Genomic DNA, 21479 nt, shown 5'->3' with positions numbered 1-21479 from the left:
CTGGGGTGTACTGACCTGTGTACGTGTCCTGGGGTGTGACCTGTGTACGTGTGCTTGGGTGTACTGACCTGTGTACGTGTGTCCCCGGGTGTACTGACCTGTGTACGTGTGTCTAGGGTGTACTGACCTGTGCGTGTGTTCTGGGGTGTACTGACCTGTGTACGTGTGTCCTTGGGTGTACTGACCTGTACGTGTGTCCTCGGGTGTACTGACCTGTGTACGTGTGTCTAGGTGTACTGACCTGTTACGTGTGTTCTGGGTGTACGACCTGTGTACGTGTGCCCTGGTGTACTGACCTGTGTACGTGTGTCCTCGGGTGTGACCTGTGTACGTGTGTCCTAGGGTGTACTGACCTGTGTACGTGTGTTCTGGGGTGTACTGACCTGTGTACGTGTGTCCTTGGGTGTACTGACCTGTGTACGTGTGTCCTTGGGTGTACTGACTTGTGTACGTGTGCCCTTGGGTGTACTGTACTTCATAGTTGTGTCAGTCCGAACGCTGCCTGGGCTACTCATCCAAGGCCGTGCAGGTTTGGCCGCACTTAGTCTTCCTGTCGGTACGTATTAAAGCTGTACAGGCAGCCCCTGGGTACGGTGGCCACTATCCCGCCCATGGGTACGGTGGCCACTATCCCGCCCCTGGGTACGGTGGCCACTAGCCCGCCCTTGGGTACGGTGGCCATGGCCCGGGTCCTGGCACGTGGCTTAACAGCGTCTCCTTAATCTTACACCGTCAGCTACCAGGGTACGGGGTGTCGAGGCCCTCCACCACACTCCCTCAAGTGCTACTGGTACATGAGCTTAAGTGAGTTCTAACTCCCATATATCCCTACAAGTGCCGCTACTTTACACCGCTTAAGTGAGTCCTAACTCGCTCTCCTCACTTAAGATGACGTCTATTTAACACAACTCTAACGCTAAATACCTTGATGAAAAGGTCGGTCTTGGCTAATTGTGATTCTATTGTGTTTGTGGGATGCGAACTCGTGCTCTCAACTCCCCGGTGGAGGCTCGTCCCCCGTCTCTTCTACCTGTCGGAAATCAAAACACACGGGAGGACGGACGTGTTTTTTGTCGTTTCGGAAGGTGGGTTAGAGAGGAGGGAGGAGCCTTGAGCCCTTGTGTCACCAGCGGGATGACAGGAGCGGGGCCTAAGTCGTGGTCGCGGGGAGAGGGCGGGAGGAGGACGCTATCACATAATGGCCGGGTTATAGCGATGAATATAAATGATGGTTAATGAGACTATAGCGCCGCTGCCTGGTGCTCCTCCGCCTCTTCCTCCTCCTCTTCCTCTGCGTCCTCTTCCTCCTCCTCCTCCTCCTCCTCCTTCTCTCATTGTTGATAGTGACGATGACGATGACGACACAAGTGACTTTTCCCAACAACAAATGACGTCATGAGTTTATTAGATGTACACACTTGTTCCTAAAGTGTTGTACACGATGAGGGGTCAGTATATACACACACACGCACACGCGCACACACACACACACACACACACACACACACATACCTCTAATTTGTGACCTCGGCAGTGACCTTACTTAACAGGAGAGGATATAGGGTCAGGTGTTTGTGTGTGTATGTATGTGTGTGTGTGTGTGTGTGTGTGTGTGTGTGTGTGTGTGTGTGTGTGTGTGTAATTAAACTTAACCTAACCCATAATAATTTCGGTCATACAACCTCCATGGGAAAAGAACGGCCGCACAGATGCTACCAAATTCTCCTCTTTTTTTTATACTTTTCTCTTTTCCTTTAGTTCTCTTTTTTATTTTTTTTACTTCCATTTCTTTTTTCTCTTCATTTCTCTTTTACTTCTTTTCTCCTTTAACTTTTTTTCATTCTTTTTCTCCTTTTTTATATATTTTCTTTCTTTTTTCGTTTATTGTTTTATTTTTTCTCCTTTTACTTCCCTTTTCTTCTCTATATTTTCTCTTTTTCTTCCCATTTTTCTCTCTCTTTTTTACATTTGTTTACGCTAATAATTCACAAACCAAAACACTCCCCTCCACCCCCTTCCCCTCACATAAACACGGACGTAAACACAGACGTAAACACAGACGTAAACACAGACGTAAACACGGACGTAAACACGGACGTAAACACGGACGTAAACACAGACGTAAACACAGACGTAAACACGGACGTAAACACGGACGTAAACACAGACGTAAACACAGACGTAAACACGGACGTAAACACAGACGTAAACACAGACGTAAACACAGACGTAAACACAGACGTAAACACAGACGTAAACACAGACGTAAACACGGACGTAAACACGGACGTAAACACAGACGTAAACACGGACATAAACATTATCGTAAGCAATCGATAACTTTTGACTGTTGGACGAGGGAGATGAACAAAAACACGATAATTATATAGTACAATTAATCAATGCAGTTAATGTTGAAATATTCAGGAGGGAAAATGAAGTTGTTTTTTGTTGATAAGAGTCTATCTAAATGCGTTCACTAATACATAGAAAATTACGTTCACACACACACACAAACTCTATACATTAACACGAGTTTTACATTACGAAATATTCTGACAAATATATATATATAGATATTTCTCTCAAGTATATAATATGTATACAGCTGTAGTGAGACGTAAATCAGTGGGTAATAATCTGCGTGTTTTAACTACCCTGAATGATGTGACACCTAACATTCATACGTCCGATAAATTTGGTCATCGGGAGAAGAAAAAAAACAATAATGATGGGATATTTTTAGTTATTTATTTTATTTATTTATTTTTGTTTGAGTATTGAGGATGGATTTAATTAGTCTTTGCTTAGTGTAGAAATTGACCTTGAGTTGACTGCCTTAAAGTTGTGTTTGTGTGTGTGTGTGTGTGTGTGTGTGTGTGTGTGTGTGTGTGTGTGTGTGTGTGTGTGTGTGTGTGTCTCTCTCTGTTCAGCTGTTGAGCCACGTCACTGCACAGCCATCCAACCACATACCACCACCACCACACAACCACCACCATCACCACCACCACACCAACCATCACCACCACCACCACCATCACCACCACCACACCACCATCACTACCACCACACCACCATCACCACCACACCACCATCACCACCACCACACCAACCATCACCACCACACCAACCATCACCACCACACCACACACAACCATCACCACCACCACCAACCACACCACCATCACCACCACCCACCACCACACCATCACCACCACCCACACACCAACCATCACCACCACCACCCAACCACACACCACCACACCAACAACACCCACCATCACCAACCACACCCACCACACCACCATCACCACCACCACCAACCACTATTAACCAACATATAATCCTGACACACACACACACACACACACACACAGACAAACACACACACACACACACACACACACACACACACACACACACACACACACTCTCTTGTATACGTAATATAAAACTTGGGGTCGGAATATTTACAATCAAAAAATACTTCGATAATTGGAATAAATTTGATGGTAAATATATATAATTAGCAATAAATGATTTCCAATGTACACAACACGCTGGGTCCGTCTTCTCTTTGGTAAGTTTGTGAGGTCAATTATTGTGTATTTTAGTAGCGGGAGAAGGAGGGGCAGTGGCGAATATTAATGGGGGGGATTTCTTTAAGATACGTACGTGATCGTGGCCGTGGTAATTATACACACACACACACATACAGACAGACAGACAGACACACACACACACACACACACACACACACACACACACACACACACACACACACACACACACACACACACACACACACACACATGGTATCTTTCACCTTTACCTGCCCACTAAGTAAAATATTTGTTGGTAAATAAAGAAAAAATAATCGCGATGATAGCAATTTTATTAATATTTTTGATGGTGGTGGTAGGGTGGTGGTGGTGGTGGTGGTGGTGGGTGGTGGTGGTGGGGTAGGGTGATGGTGAGTAGTGGTGAGGGTGGTGGTGGTAGTGATAGGTGGTGGTGGTGATGGATGGTGTTGATGGTGGTTAATGGTGAAGGTAACGACTCTCTCTCCAAATACATCACATCACCAGGCTGGTCGGACGGTCAGACGGTCGGATGGTCGGGTGGTTGGACGTTAGGATGGTCGTACTTGAGGTGTGTCATGGGGGCCTCTCCACCATCACCACCCCCCACCCCCCTCATTCCTCTCCTTCCTGCTTCTTTCCTCACACCTCCACTATACCTCACCCTCACCCCTCCCTCACTCCTTACACTCATCCTTCCTCTTTACCCTTCCCTCCTCCTCATCCTTCACCCCCCACCATCCCTCAACACATTACTCTCAGGGGGGAGGGAGGGGGAGGAGGAGTAAAAATGATCAAAACTTGCTACCGCTTTAAGTGAATCATAATGATCATACTATCTCCCCTCCCTACCACCCCCTCCTCTTACCCCTCCCCTGTATCCCCTCCTCTTACCCCCTCCCAACCCTCTCCTACCCCCCTCCCCTCTCGATCAATAAACAATAAACAAGTGCGTCGTAAGTCGCGGCGATCCACACTTACAATCAGATATGCTCACGGGAGGAAGCCTCGACACCGGCTGCTGTTTCTCTTCCTCCGTCAGTGGTCATAATAGCAGGTGTTGGGAGAGCTTCCACACACGAGGCGCCCTCAGCCCGCCCAGCCACGAACACCACGACTTTGGCCCCCAACAAAGCCGGGGTCGTGGGCAGGTCGAACACTGGGGGGAGGGAGGGATGGAGGAGGGGGTGTGTGTGTGGGTTGGGAGGGAGGAGGGAGGAGGGAGGAGGGAGGGGGTGTGGTGGTGTGGGTTGGGAGGGAGGAGGAGGGAGGTGGGTTGTGTGTTGTTGCACAGTAGCGTTGGTGGGCGTGCACTGACCGGCTCCTGTGTGTGTGTGTGTGTGTGTGTGTGTGTGTGCATTTATGTTTTGTGTATGTGTTTGTGTCCCACACCACCACCACCACCACCGCTACCACCACCACCACCACCACCGCCGCCGCCACCACCACCACCACCACCACCACCACCACCACCACCACCGCCACCACCACCACCACCACCACCACCACCACCACCACACCACCACCACCACCGCCACCACCACCACCACCACCACCACCACCACCACCACCACCACCACCACCACCACCACCACCACCACCACACCACCACCACCGCCACCACCGCACACCACCACCACCACACCACCACACCACCACCACCACCACCACCACCACCACCACCACCACCGCCACCACCACCACCACCACCACCACCACCACCACCACCACCACCACCACCACCACCACCACCACCACCACCACCACCACACCACCACCACCACCACCACTCTTAGGGTTTTAACTTTATAGACTTAGGAAACGATAAGCAAGAAGCAAACTAACTCGCCCATGACCCATGACCCCACAGGACCCATGCCCCACGAGACTCATGCCCTCCACGAGGCCCATGCCCCCTCTGAGACCCATGCCCCCAAACCCATGCCCCCCCCCATGCCCCACAGACCCATGCCCCCGGACCCATGCCCCCCACACCCATGGCCCCACGAAACCCATGCCCCCACAAGCTCATGCGCCCCCAAAATTTGCCCTCACCTCATGCCCCCAGAGACCCATGCCACCCAGGACCCATGCCCCCACGAAACCCTGGCAAACCCATGCCCCCACAGAGCTCATGTGCCCCAGAAACTCATGCCCCCACAGCCCATGCGCCTCCAGAAACCTATGCTCTCACGAGACCCATGCCCCCCTCGAGACCCGTTCCCCACAACCCATGCCCCACAGATATGCCCCCAGAGCCAGCCTTTGAAATCTATGCCCTCACGAGACCCATGCCCCCTCAGACCCATTCCCCCACAGGCCCATGCCCCCCCCACGAGACCCATGCCCACGAGACCCATGGCCCCCACGCCATTCCCCCACGAGACCCATGCCCCCACAAGACCCATGCCCCCCACGACCATGGACAGGGTCATCATAACTCAGTGGCCCTAGATCCTCCTCCCTGGCCTCATGATGATGGGTGACCAGGGGTTGGCCACCTCCCGCAGGCCACACGGCGATAAATTCTGGTCACTGGCGATAAATGCTGAGGTAGGAACGATAATTTCAGCAATAAATTCTCAGGTTCTAGCAGTAGTTCCGGCGATAAATTCTCAGTAGCGATAATTCTGCCGATAAATTCTCAATAACAATAATTCTGCCGATAATTTCCTAGGTTTTAGCAGTAGTTCCGGCGATAAATTTTCAGTAGCTATAATTCTGCCGATAATTTCTCAGGTTCTAGCAGTAGTTCCGGCGATAAATTTTCAGTAACGGTAATTTTGACGATAAATTCTGAAACACTATTATCATGTACCACAAAAAATTCGTCCATTAGCAAATAAAACGAAAGAAGACTAGAGAGAATGAGATAAAGTAGAAGAAAGAAGAGAATAAGAGAAGCGATAATAAGAGAAATAAGACAATAATAACAAACAAAATAATAATAAGAGGAATAAGAGAAACAAAACGATAATTATAAGAATAGATTAAAAATGCCAAGAATTAATAGGAAAAATTCATACAAGATAAAGAAGAAGAAGAAGAAGAAGAAGAAGAAGAAGATAATAATCAGATAACTCAAATAATAAATGAGGAATGAAACAAAGACGAACAATGTGAACGAAAGTAAATGAACCAAAACGAATTAAAAATTGAGACACACAAAAAAATATTAATAAATAATTCTTTTAAAATGAATATTGTTGAAGGGAATTAAAAAAAAATACATTACTGAGTTGGTGTAATGTCTGTCTGTCTGTCTGTCTGTCTGTCTGCGTGTCTGTCTGTGTAATAATTATTTGTACAAGGGATGGGATGTGTGTGTGTGAGTGGATGGGTGTGAAGGGTGGAATGGGTGGATGGATGGGGTAGAATGGATGGGTAGGGAGGTGGGTAGGGAGGATTGAGAGGTTCTCTCCCCCACCTAACTAACAGGACTAGCAACATCTTCGTTTTAATTAGTTATCCCAAGGTAGGAAAGGGGGGGTAAAGGGAGGGGAGGGGAGGTGAGGTAAAGAGGTGAAGCTAAAGGGAGGTGAGGGCAGGGGTCAACACACACACACACACACACACACACGACTCCCAGCCCGGATTTAGACCTGTGGAGACCCTTAGTCCCACACTACATAATTTTAGTAACATACTCCAGCAACTCTATCCCACCCACCCACCTTCACCCACCGCCCCACCCCACCCCCACCCCACCCCACCCCCAACCCACCCCACCCACCCCACCCCACCCCACCCCACCCCACCCCAACACCGGAAACGAACTAACCAATGACGATCTAGAAATAAACATAAAGAAATATATAGTTTATTTTTTTTTTATTTATCATATTTAAAGTTGGTTGCCGTGATAATGTGGGGGTCGACCACACTCTCTTGAGCACTCCTGAACCCGGGCAGTTGGTATTGTTCATCAGGCCAGTGAACATGACCGCTTCTGTGGCCTGTGTGTGTGTGTGTGTGTGTGTGTGTGTGTGTGTGTGTGTGTGTGTGTGTGTGTGTGTGTGTACATGTTTATATTTATATTGTTATGCATCGTTTCCTAATAATAATAATAACAATAATAACAACAACAAGTATGAGCCTCGCCACACACCTGTTGAGCCACACACCTGTTGAGCCACACACCTGTTGAGCCGGGGCAACAAATTTTACGATCTTAACCTAAACATTTAATTGCGTGACGTTGGACTTAAGAGAGCGGCTCCTCCTCCTCCTCCTTCGATCCCTTCAGGCAACAACAAGCCCTGAACGGTGGACACAGGGCGACGGTGTGTGGGGGATGAGGGAGTCTGGCCACGTCTCCGCGGTCACCCACAAGTCACCCGCGCCGGAGACATCCTGCCCCCTTCTTACGCCCCGCGCCACGGTAATTACCTGCCGCCGCCTGATGATTCTGCTGCAGGTGGTGGTGGTGGTGGTGGTGGTGATGGTGGGAGGTGGTGGTGGTGGTGGTGGTGGAGGTGGTGGTGGTGGTGGTGGTGGTGAACGCTGTGAATCGTACCCCCTCCTCCTCCCCCCTACCTGCTCCTGTTTCATACCTGTGTTGGGTGAAGTGTTTTTTGTGTGTGTTGGGTGTGTGTGTGAGTTTGCGTGGATATAGCGTGTGTTGGGTGCATATTGTCCATGTTTTCTTATGTTCGTCCGTGCGTCATTGAATCCTCTTGACACTCACCAACAGTACAGTGACATCCACCAACACTCACCAACAGTACAGTGACATCCACCAACACTCACCAACAGTACAGTGACATCCACCAACACTCACCAACAGTACAGTGACATCCACCAACACTCACCAACACTACAGTGACATCCACCAACACTCACCAACACTACAGTGACATCCACCAACACTCACCAACAGTACAGTGACATCCACCAACACTCACCAACAGTACAGTGACATCCACCAACACTCACCAACAGTACAGTGACATCCACCAACACTCAGCACTCAGGTATCCAACACTACAGTGACATCCTCCAACACTCACCAACACTACAGTGACATCCTCCAACACTCACCAACACTACAGTGACATCCTCCAACACTCACCAACAGTAGTGACATCCCCAACACTCACCAACACTAGAGACATCCACCAACACTCACCAACAGTAGTGACATCCTCATACACTCATCAACACTGCAGTGACATCCTCCAACACTCACCAACAGTACAGTGACATCCTCCAACACAACAACACCTACAGTCACGTCCTTCAACACCCACCAACACTACAGTGACATCCTCTGACACTCACCAACACTGCAGTGACATCCTCCAACACTCACCAACACTACAGTGACATCCTCTGACACTCACCAACACTACAGCGACATCCTCCGACACTCACCAACAGTACAGCGACATCCTCCAACACCCACCAACACTACAGTGACATCCTCCAACGCTCACCAACACTAGCAGGGTCCTCCAACTCACCAACACTACAGACTCCTCAACCTCCACTACCAACACTGCAGCGAGGTTCTCCAACACTACAGCGAGGCCCTCCAACACTCACCAACACTACAGGAGGCCTCCACCACCAACACTACAGCGAGGTCTCACACTCACCCACTACAGGAGGCCCCCACCTCCAACACTACAGCGAGGTCCTCCAACACTCACCAACACTAAGCGAGGTCCTCCAACACTCACCAACACTACAGCGAGGTCCTCCAACACTCACCAACACTACAGCGAGGTCCTCCAACACTCACCAACACTACAGCGAGGTCCTCCAACACTCACCAACACTACAGCGAGGTCCTCCAACACTCACCAACACTACAGCGAGGTCCCAACACTCACCAACACTACAGCGCGGTCCTCCAACACTCACCAACACTACAGCGAGGTCCTCCAACACTCACCAACACTACAGCGAGGTCCTCCAACACTCACCAACACTACAGCGAGGTCCTCCAACACTACGGAGGTCCTCCAACACTCACCAACACTACAGCGAGGTCCTCCAACACTCACCAACACTACAGCGAGGTCCTCCAACACTCACCAACACTACAGCGAGGTCCTCCAACACTCACCAACACTACAGTGAGGTCCTCCAACACTCACCAACACTACAGCGAGGTCCTCCAACACTCACCAACACTACAGCGAGGTCCTCCAACACTCACCAACACTACAGCGAGGTCCTCCAACACTCACTCAACACTACAGCGAGGTCCTCCAACACTCACCAACACTACAGTGACATCCTCCAACACTCACCAACACTACAGCGAGGCCTCCACCACCACACTACAGGTCCTCCAACACTCACCAACACTACAGCGAGGTCCTCCAACACTCACCAACACTACAGTGATCCTCCAACACTCACCAACACTACAGCGAGGTCCTCCAACACTCACCAACACTACAGCGAGGTCCTCCAACACTCACCAACACTACAGGAGGTCCTCCAACACCACCAACACTACAGCGAGTCCTCCAACACCACCACACTACAGCGAGGTCCTCCAACATTCACCAACACTCAGCGAGGTGGGTCCTCCCCTGGTACAGGTAGAGAGCCCAGCAGGTGAGGGCCAAGGAGGACCCAGGTAGCCAGGACAGAGGACTAAAAGGTGCCTAATCTGACCCACCCCAAGCTGCCCCGAGGCCCACCCTTACCCTCTGGCCCACCCTCCTCTCTGGCCCACCTCCTCTCTGGCCCACCTTCCTCTCTGGCCCACCCTCCTCTCTGGCCCAGTCTTCTGGCCCACCCTACTCTTTGGCCTACCCTCCCTCTGGTTCATCCACCCTTGACCCACCCACCACTGCACCACCCCTTGGCCCATCCTCCTCTCTGGCCCACCCTCTGGTTCATCCACCCTTGACCCACCCACCACTGCACCACCCTTGGCCCATCCTCCTTCTGGCCCACCCTCTGGTTCATCCACTTGACCCACCCACCACTGCACCACCCCTTTGGCCCACCTCCTCTCTGGCCCACCTCTTCTTCTGGCCCACCTCTGGCCCACACTACCCTTTGGCCCATCCTCCTCTATGGCTCATCCAGGCCCCTCACCCCGCCCTCTCTGCCTTCCTCTGGCCCATCTATGGCCCACCTTTCTGGACCCTACCCACCCTCTGGCCCACTCCTGTCCTTGGCCCACCTATCTTCCTCCTATCAAGTTGGGTTTAGTATTCTTCTCAGTAAGTAATTTGTTGAAAAAAAAAGGTAACCCAAGAGATATATATTAAGGCATTTTTACCTCCTTAACTATGCTGTGATAATTAGCAGGTAAAGGTAACATGGGTGGGGAGGAGGGCGTTGTTGTCGCCTGAGTTTAGGGACCTAGGGTGTGTTGGGGAGTGTGATGGGGGTGTGATGTGGGGTGTTAAGTGCTGGGGTGTGTTGGGGAGAGTGATGGGGTGTGATGAGGTGTGTTCGGGAGTGATGGGGTGTTGGGGTGTGTGATGGGGAGTTTTGGGGTGTGTTAGGGAGTGCTGGGGGGTGTTGGGGGTGTGATGGGGTGATGAGTGTGTGGGCTGGGGGTGTGTGGAGAGATGGTGTGTGATGAGGTGTGTCTGGGAGTGAGTGGGTATGGGGTGTGTTCGGGAGTGATGGTGTTAGGGTGTGTTGGGGGAGTGCTGGGGTGTGTTGGGGATAGTGATGGGATGTGTTGGGTTGTGGAGTGTGATGAGGTGTGTTGGGGTGTGTTAGGGAGTGATGGGGTGTGTTAGGGTGTGTTGGGGAGTGGATAAGTATTTTCCGTTTCAATATTAAAAAAGAAAATCATTATGTTTAGTCCCGTTATACCTGCGTCACGTAACACAGGCCGTGACGTCATGTTCCATCAGTCACACGTTACCTGAATTAATGTTACTTCCTGCCTATGCTCTTGGCTATGACTCGTCACCTCCTGCATCCAGGCCTCATCTCCTCACCTCCAGCATCTATAGGCCTCATACCCTCACCTCCAGCATCTATAGGCCTCATCTCCTCACCTCCAGCATCTATAGGCCCCATCTCCTCACCTCCAGCATCTATAGGCCTCATCTCCTCACCTCCAGCATCTATAGGCCTCATACCCTCACCTCCAGCATCTATAGGCCTCATACCCTCACCTCCAGCATCTATAGGCCTCATCTCCTCACCTCCAGCATCTATAGGCCTCATACCCTCACCTCCAGCATCTATAGGCCTCATACCCTCACCTCCAGCATCTATAGGCCTCACACCACCTCCAGCATCTATAGGCCCCATCCCTCACCTCCAGCATCTATAGGCCTCATCCCCTCACCTCCAGCATCTATAGGCCTCATCTCCTCACCTCCAGCATCTATAGGCCTCATCTCCTCACCTCCAGCATCTATAGGCCTCATCTCCTCACCCAGCATCTATAGGCCTCATCTCCTCACCTCCAGCATCTATAGGCCTCATCTCACCTCCAGCATCTATAGGCCTCATCTCCTCACCTCCAGCATCTATAGGCCTCATCTCCTCACCTCCAGCATCTATAGGCCTCATCCCTCACCCATCTATAGGCCTCATACCCTCACCCAGCATCTATAGGCCTCATACCCTCACCTCCAGCATCTATAGGCCTCATACCCTCACCTCCAGCATCTATAGGCCTCACTCCTCACCTCCAGCATCCATAGGCCTCATCTCCTCACCTCCAGCATCTATAGGCCTCATACCCCACCCAGCATCTATAGGCCTCATACCCTCACCTCCAGCATCTATAGGCCTCATCCCCTCACCTCCAGCATCTATAGGCCTCATACCCTCACCTCCAGCATCTATAGGCCCATACCCCTCACCTCCAGCATCTATAGGCCTCATACCCTCACCTCCAGCATCTATAGGCCTCATCTCCTCACCCAGCATCTATAGGCCTCATCTCCTCACCTCCAGCATTATAGGCCTCATCTCCTCACCTCCAGCATCTATAGGCCCATACCTCACCTCCAGCATCTAGGCCTCATACCTCACCTCCAGCATCTATAGGCCCCATACCTCACCTCCAGCATCTATAGGCCTCATCTCACCTCCAGCATCTATAGGCCTCATCTCCTCACCTCCAGCATCTATAGGCCTTACTCCACCTCCAGCATCTATAGGCCTCATACCCTCACCTCCAGCATCTATAGGCCTTATCTCACCTCCAGCATCTATAGGCCTCACTCCTCACCTCCAGCATCTATAGGCCTCATCTCACCTCCAGCATCTATAGGCCTCACACCACCTCCAGCATCATAGGCCTTCATCTCACCTCCAGCATCTATAGGCCTCATCTCCTCACCTCCAGCATCTATAGGCCTCATACCTCACCCAGCATCTAGGCCCTTACCCTCACCTCCAGCATCTATAGGCCTCATCTCCTCACCTCCAGCATCTATAGGCCTCATCTCCTCACCTCCAGCATCTATAGGCCTCATCTCCTCACCTCCAGCATCTATAGGCCTCATACCCTCACCTCCAGCATCCGTGTCCCTGAAAACAAAACAAAACCTACCCAGACTATTCTCCCATTAACCCCGGTGTGCCTCAGGGGGTTGACCTGCTACCTACCCTGTATTCTTTTTAACATATTAATGACTTTCTTTTCCTAGTAAACCAAAAACCACTCGAGATTCATATGTAGATGACGCTAATCTTGGTCACAATCTCTATCTCTCACTCTCTGTCTCTGTCTAGCTTTCTTGTCTTTTCTCTGTCTTATCGCCACTTTCATCATGCCTCCCGCCGTGTCCCCGTGAGAGCCACAGAAACATCACTTCCAGGGAACCAACCATCTCACGGTGGATAGACGCGAACATCACCCGCGTCTTACCTGGTGACGGATGTTTTGAGGCTCAGATATACACTTCTACCTGAAACCTGGCAAAATGGATGTTGAATTAAGGTAATCTAACTTAGCCTACCTCTAACCTAACCTAACCTAACCTAACCTAACCTAACCTAACCTAACTTAGCACCTGTAACCTAACCTTAACTTGAAATGTTCAATTATTAGATAATGAACACTGTGTGTGTGTGTGTGTGTGCGTGTGCGTGCGTAGGAGGATGTGGGTGGTGTGTGTGTGTGTGTGTGTGTGTGTGTGTGGGAGGATGTGGGGTGGTGTGTGTGTGTGTGTGTGTGTGGGGTGTGGTGGTGTGTGTGTGTGTGTGTGTGGTGGTGTGTCTGTGTGTGTGTGTGTGTGTGTGTGTATGTGTGGGTAAGATAGGGTGTGTTTGTGTGTGCAGTAGTGCAGACAGTTTTAACCGTGAAATCCACCGTGGATAAATTCTCTAAGAAACGAGACCTTTGATCTTTCCATCTCTTAGAATATTTGTGTGTGTGTGTGTGTGTGTGTGTGTGTGTGTTGTCTTCTGACCCATCTGACCCACTCTGCCCTACAGGAATGTCTCTTCAATAGGTCGTTCGTATATGCTGGAAATGCTTACAATATGGCATAAAAAGAGCCATTTTATATTATTATTTGTGTTGTTTATGAGTAAAACTGCGCCTAAAGTGGTGGAGAGATATTATTCTATTATTTTGGATCTATTTATTTGTAAAACGAGTCGAAAATGGCATAGAAATACTTTTTTTATCTTATTTTTGTCATTTAGCTTGACACCAAAAAGAGTCTCCGTATGCGTTCTTCTTTACCGGGCAGAACCAATCAGCGAACAATAACAAGGTCCTACGTCAGAAGAATTTGGCCAATCAGAGGTGGGGTGGGGGGGGGAGTGGCGGGTGGCGACTCTTGGCGATAATGTTTGTGGACTCGGCAGGAGAGGTTGTGGTCACCCGCTGTGATTTTTTCCCCCACTGGTCCATTTATAACCCCCCCACATTCTTCCCCTTCACCTTCCCCGTCTTACCCCCCACCATGGTCATTTCTTCCCTATATTCCTCCCCACACCCAGTCATAGTCACTCATCCGTCTATATATTTCTCCCCCACCACAGGAGCTTATTTTTCCCCACCATATTTTCGACTCTGGACTTTATTTCCCCCACATTTTCCCTTTCTAACACAATTTCCCTATTTTTCATTCCTATATCAGGCTCTGTTGTTGTCTCTTTACTCCCACACTCTTCCCTGTTACGACGTTAACTAATTAATTTATCTGCTATTAGGTCCAGTTCCCCCCAGCGTAAATAGGTGTCGATCCTATTCCCTAAATTGGCCAAGATTACGTGATGTGTGAATTCCAATTATCTCTCTCCCTCTCTCTCTCTCTATGTACTGAATGCAGCTAATCGTTCTAGTTGTGGTAGTAGTAGTAGTAGTAGTAGTAGTAGTAGTAGTAGTAGTGATGATTATAGTGTTATCCATTAATATACTAAAGTGTCATTGTAAATAACCATCACCCTTTCTCCTCTTCCCACGGCCCACATCACACCTCCCCCCCCCCCCTTCCACCTCAGCCCCCTCCCTGCCCCCCCCCCCCTGCCCCCTCCTCCACCCTCCCCTCACCTGTATAGCGGCTAATGAACTAACAGACTCATTGATCGCCATATATACCGATCGTCTACCTGCCCTGCCCCCCCATACTTCCCCAACCCACCCATACCCTGCCCCCCCCACCCTCCCCAACCCACCCATACCCCCTGCCCACACTCCCCAACCCACCCATACCTCCTGCCCACACTCCCCCCCACCCCCCCTGCCCCCTCAACCCACCCATACCCCCCTGCCCACACTCTCCCAACCCACCCATACCTCCTGCCCACACCTCCCAACCCACCCATACCTCTGCCCACACTCCCCAACCCACCCATACCCCCCTGCCCACACTCTCCCAACCCACCCATAGCCCCCTGCCCACACTCCCCAACCCACCCCCAACTCTACAAAGTACCTCCTCCACTACAGAAACCTTTCACACCAATCACCCACTAACCCACCCACCCCACTCACACCCACCACCCCCACCCACCCACCCACCCATCTCCTGCCCTTCTTGTGCCAACTCCTCCACACCTTCATACTATTTCACCTTTTGCCACCCACCACCACCCACACTCTATCTCTCTCCACTCCACGACCGCCGCCTGTAACCGCACCGTATCTACATTCAGGACCGCTCCTTCCCCACCGCCCACCGCAACAATGGATATGGGTGACCGGGGTGTCCACACCTCCCCCTGACATGGACATTTCCGCAGGATTTTGGGGGAGTTTTTAGGGAGGCGTCTTGGGTGTCCTTGGGGAATTGGGAGTGTCCTTCTGGGTCCTTGGGGGCTGGGGTGTCCTTGGGATGTATCTTGGGGATTTGGGATGTCCTGAAGGTCTTCCTACTTGTTAAGACTCCTCAAACATTGAATTCCTAATGTCCATCCTTCCTCCTCCTCCTCCTCCTTCTAGCTGGTCCCACCTCCTCCTCCTCCTCCTCCTCCTCCTAGCTGGTCCCACCTCCTCCTCCTCCCCTTCTTCCTCCTCCTCCTTCTAGCTGGTCTCACCTCCTCCTCCTCCTCCTCCCTCTTCCTAGCTGGTCCCACTCCTCCTCCTCCTCCTCCTCCTCCTCCTCCTCCTCCTCCTCCTCCTCCTCCTCCTTTTCTAATGACAATATACAAGTCTCTTGATAGTGATGATGCCCCTCTTGTGTGTGTGTGGCCCTTCTGTGTGTGTGTGGCCCTCTTTGTGTGTGTGGCCCTCTGTGTGTGTGGCCCTCTTGTGTGTGTGTCTCTTGTGTGGTGGCCCTCTGTGTGCGTGTGGCCCTCTTGTGTGTGTGTGGGTCTCTTGTGTGTGTGGCCCTCTTGTGTGTGTGTGTCTCTTGTGTGCGTGGCCCTCTTGTGTGTGGCCCTCTTGTGTGTGTGTGTGCTCTTGTGTGTGTGTGGCCTCTTGTGTGTGTGTGTCTCCTCTGTGTGTGTGTGGCCCTCTCTGTGTGTGTGTGGCCTTCTTGTGTGTGTGGGCCTCTTGTGTGTGTGGTCTCTTGTGTGTGTGTGGGGTCTCTTGTGTGTGGGTCTTCCTGTGTGTGTGTGGCCCTCTTGTGTGTGTGTGGTGGCCTCTTGTGTGTGTGTGGCCCTTGTGTGTGCGTGGTCTCTTGTGTGTGTGGCCCTCTGTGTGTGTGTGGCCCTCTTGTGTGTGTGGCCCCCTTGTGTGTGTGGCCCTGTGTGTGTGTGTGGCTCGTGTGTGGCCCTCCCTGTGTGTGTGTGGCCCTCTGTGTGTGTGTGGCCTCTTGTGTGTGTGTGGTCCTCTTGTGTGTGTGGCCCTCTTGTGTGTGTGGTCTCTTTGTGTGTGTGCGTGGCCTCTTGTGTGTGTGTGGCCTCTTGTGTGTGTGTGGCCCTCTCTGTGTGTGTGTGTGTGGCCCTCTGTGTGAGTGATCCCTTGTGTGTGTGGCCTCCTCGTGTGTGTGGCCCTTGTGTGTGTGTCCTCTTTGGCTTGTGTGTGGCTTGTGTGGCTGTGTGTGTGTGGCCTCTTGTGTGTGTGTGGTCTCCTTGTGTGAGTGATCCTCTTGTGTGTGTGGCCCTCGTGTGTGTGTGTGTGTGTGGCCCTCTGTGTGTGTGTGGCCCTCTGTGTGTGTGTGTCTTCCCTGTGTGTGTGTGTGGCCCCTGTGTGTGTGTGGATGTGTGTGGCCTGTGTGCATGTGTGTGTGTGCCCTCGTGTGCATGTGTGTCTCCATGTGTGTGTCCTCTGGTGTGTGTGTGGCCTCGTGTGCATGTGTGTGGGCCCTCTCGTGTGTGTGGCCCTCGTGTGCATGTGTGTGGCCTCTCGTGTGTGTGTGGCCCTCGTGTGTGGTAGTTGTAATTAGCGACGTGGTAGAATAATGAAGGAGTTAATTACTCTAAATTAAACAGCATTTGGTCAATGTTAATTTAGCTAATCATCAGTATGGTTAATGATGTAGGGGAGAATCCTTGGTGGTGGTGATGGTGGTTAATGAATGTGGTCAATGCGGGGTGGAGGAGATAGGAGGGGGGGAGGGAATGGGAGGGGAGGGGAGGGGTCGTTCATAGCGTTGTCTGGTAGTTAATAAGATCATTATGGCCCGCGGATCACTTCGATAACTGCGAGGATAAAATGTAATTCGTGCGTCGGGTCGCCCTTACGGAAGACTAACTCGCTCCCTCTTTACCCGCACGAAGATGTCTCGTTACCTCCCCCTCTTGTGTTCGCGTCTCGGAGAATATCGCCTTTTCACGCAGCCACAGCCCCAACCTGGTATTGAATCGTCCATGAATAACACGTACTAAGGTTAAATTAAGAAAATTGGAAAAAGAAATCGCCTCCCCCAAAAAAGTAAGAGATAGAGAGAGAAAGAATCCATGGGAGGTGAGGAGGTGTGTGTGATGCAGCGACAATGAAGATATCTTGGTGAGGAACGGAGTGCGTGCACGGTAGCCAGCCCCGCCAAGCACGCTGTGATCCAATTTTATGCTTAAATGCCTCCTTTCCTTTGCATATTTGGGCTGTGGGCTCCTTGTCAATAGTGGTAGGGGCGTTCTGTATGTAGGAATGTGTGTTGATGGAGAGTCCTGCTAGGCTCGGCCCTCCTGTCCAGTTTCGTTTCAAACCTTGAGGCAGTTGGTGGTGGAGGAAGGGAGGAGGGAGGGCAGTTGGTGGAGGAGGAGGGAAGGGCAGTTGCTGGTGGAGGAGGAGGGAGTTGGTGGAGGGCAGTTGCTGGTGGAGGTTGCTGGTGGAGGCAGTTGCTGGTGGAGGAGGGAGGTTGGTGGAGGAGGCGGTTGCTGGTGGAGGAGGCAGTTGGTGGAGGAGGAGGGCAGTTGGTGGTGGAGGGAGGTTGCTGGTGGAGGAGGAGGGCAGTTGGTGGTGGAGGAAGGGGCAGTTGCTGGTGGAGGGCGGTTGGTGGAGGAGGAGGAAGCGGTTGCTGGTGGAGGAGGGACTCAATATGTCTCCTCACTCTCCAGACTCGTGATTTCTATTCGGATAATGAGCATGAATCCTTGAAGAAATCCCCCTAGGTAGCGCTAGGGTGGTCATTCTTCAGGTGGAGTTAGCAATAACGGAAACTTCTTCAGCTCAGTAACGTAAAGACGCAATACCACAAACAAACTCACAATCAACGCTAGTGACGCAAAAGACGTAATACTACACATGTACTCAGAGCCAACGCCAATAACGCAAAAGACGCAATAACACAGATGCACTCACCAACGCTAATGACGCAAAAGACGCAATACCACAAACACACTCACAATCAACGCTAATGACGCAAAAGACGCAATACTACAAAGGAAAATCTCACTTCGGTATCCGTCACACGTCAGGCCGGTCCTCCGTCACTCTAATTACCCCAGGAGGTAATTCTTGGCTTTAATTAAAACTATTATCAATTAAACTCCTTTTGTGGCTCTTGTCGTCTCGAACGGTGTGTCATTAAGTTCACCTGTGGAGGCACTAACCCACTCTGCCACACCTGGGAGGAGGATTTGATTAGGTTTTGGTTAGGTTACGTTAGCATTAGGTTAGGTTTTGTTTGGTATATAGTTTACAATGTGTACCTGAACAGTGGAGGTATACAGCGATTAGTAAACTGTAACGGCAATTTACCGCGACCTAACACAGCCATTTAGTGCTGGAGGGGGTCCAATCCTCGTCTCTCTAATGCTCCAATCATTACCTGACTACCTATGATTCGCTGATCATTTCCAGTCAACTTTACTCACCGTCACAACTAGTCAGTACTATTAACTTTGCCTCCTCCCTCCTCCTTCCTTCCTTCACTCCTCCCTTTCCTTCATCCCTTCCCTCCTTCCTTCACCCTCCTCCTCCTTCCTTCATCCTCTCTCCTCCTCCTTCCTTCTTCCCTCCCTCCTCCTTCCTTCACCCTCCACTCCCCTCCTCCTTCCTTCATCCCCTCTCCCTCCCCCCACCTCCCTCCCTCCACCTCCTCCCTCCCCCCACCCCTCCCTCCCCACCCCCCCTCCCTCCCTTTCCCCTCCTCCCCCTCCTCCCCCACCTCCCTCCCTTACCCCTCTCCCCCCCCCCACCCCTCCCTCCCCACCCCTCTCTCCCCACCCCCCCTCCCTCCCCCACCCCCTGCCTCCCTCACCCCTCCCTCCCTCACCCCCTCCTCCCCCACCCCTCCCTCCCCACACAGTAGTCCGTCCAAAATTTCTTACAAACTCACCCAATTGCCTACGTCTCACCAGTCCATTCATTGAGGTCAGGGCGTCCAATCAGAACACCATTATTTACCATTCATGCCTCTTCTCCTTCCTCCTCCTACATTACCCCCGTTGCCCCCATTTACCCCATTTACTTCATTCCCCATTACCATTTTATTCCATTCTGATTATTTCCCCCCATACCCCCATTACCCCATTACCCCCATTTTATTCCCCATTACCCCCACATTAGTGGTTTGAACAGCCACGACGCCTATTAATCATCCTTGGAAGGGGAATCCTTCACCCATTAGCGAACCTCTTAATGAGTTTGATTGAGTTGATGGATGGAATAGGCTATTTAAACCCATTACTTTACCTCTAGACACCCATTAAATACCCATTAGTCATTTAATAGAACAACTAACTTACGCAGCCCTATCTTCCATTTTCCCCATTCTATCACCCCACCACCCCAACATAATGTTGGTGGTGTTGGATGACAAGGGAGGGAAAGGGTTGGAGAAGGAGAGATGCCCCCACCTCCCCACCCCCTCCACCCCCACCCCGTTTCCGCTCTGGTCAGGTAAGGTTGTCGGTCGATCAAAGGGTAAGTGAGAGGGTTGGATTACCTCCCTCCTTCTCTCCCTCCTTCTCTCTCTTCTCCCTCCTCCCCCTTCCCTTCTTCTCTCCCTCCTCCCCATCTTTCGTTCTTCGGGTGAGTTGAGTTAATCTTATGTGTTTACGATCATCATCATCATCTTCATCATCATCATCTTCATCATCATTTCATAATCATTTTCATCATCATCATTCATCATCATCATCATCATCATCTCATCATCTTCATCATCATTTTCATCATCATTTTCATCATCATCTCATCATCATCATCATCATCATCATAATCATCATCATCTTCATCATCATTTTCATCATTTTTCATCATCATCATCATCATCATCATCATCTTCATCATCATCATCTTCATCATCATTTTCATAATCATTTTCATCATCATCATCATCATCATCATCATCATCATCATCATAATCATCATCATCTTCATCATCATTTTCATCATCATTTTCATCATCATCATCATCATCATAATCATCATCATCTTCATCATCATTTTCATCATCATTTTCTCATCATCATCATCATCATCATCATCATCATCATCATCATCATCATCTTCATCATCATCATCTTCATCATCATTTTATCATCATTTTTATCATCATCATCATCATCATCATCATAATCATCATCATCTTCATCATCTTTATCATCATTATCATCATCATCATTCCTTCAATATGAATTCTAGTAATGATGTAATGATGCTTTTCAATACCTAATCTCTCTCTCTCTCTCTCTCTCACACACACACACACACACACACTCCATGCCCTTCCATCCACACAAGCTGTTTATTTTTTTCTTATTAACATATATATATTTTTTTTGCTGTAAAAGATGTTAACATTAACTTGATATTTATTTAACTGATGATAGATTTAACATGTTTATTGGCCTCCAGTGTTATTGTGAGTGGATACAAGTTGTGTTTTTGTGGTGGTTGTTGTTGTTGTGGTGGGTTGTTGTTGTTGTGGTGGGGTGTTGTTGTTGGGTGGGGTGTTTTGTTGTGGTGGGGTTGTTTTGTGGTGGGTTGTTGTTTTGTGGATGGGGTTGTTGTTGTTGTGGTGGGGTTGTTGGTTGTTGTAGGATGGGTTGTTGGTTGTTGTGGGATGGGGTTGTTAGTTGTTGTAGGATGGGGTTGTTAGTTGTTGTGGGATGGGGTTGTTAGTTGTTGTAGGATGGGTTGTTAGTTGTTGTAGGATGGGGTTGTTA

General features: G+C 50.4%; 2 protein-coding genes across 2 annotated transcripts; both read left to right on the top strand.

Moving 5' to 3' along the window:
• The first annotated feature begins 5432 nt into the window (after positions 1-5432).
• LOC121857382 (anther-specific proline-rich protein APG-like) lies at positions 5433-6035 on the top strand. Its single transcript, XM_042353401.1, has one exon. It carries the CDS (start codon positions 5433-5435, stop codon positions 6033-6035), a length of 603 nt encoding a protein of 200 aa, XP_042209335.1.
• Positions 6036-11463: 5428 nt separating this feature from the next.
• Positions 11464-11844, top strand: LOC121857381 (branchpoint-bridging protein-like). The gene has a single exon (XM_042353400.1). The coding sequence runs from the start codon at positions 11464-11466 to the stop codon at positions 11842-11844; it is 381 nt and encodes a 126-aa protein (XP_042209334.1).
• The last annotated feature ends 9635 nt before the right edge of the window (positions 11845-21479 follow it).

Source organism: Homarus americanus, unplaced genomic scaffold (assembly GCF_018991925.1).
Source record: "Homarus americanus isolate GMGI-L3 unplaced genomic scaffold, GMGI_Hamer_2.0 scaffold13944, whole genome shotgun sequence".
In the NCBI taxonomy this organism is placed as follows: domain Eukaryota; kingdom Metazoa; phylum Arthropoda; class Malacostraca; order Decapoda; family Nephropidae; genus Homarus; species Homarus americanus.
This window is presented reverse-complemented; position numbering and strand designations above follow the sequence as displayed.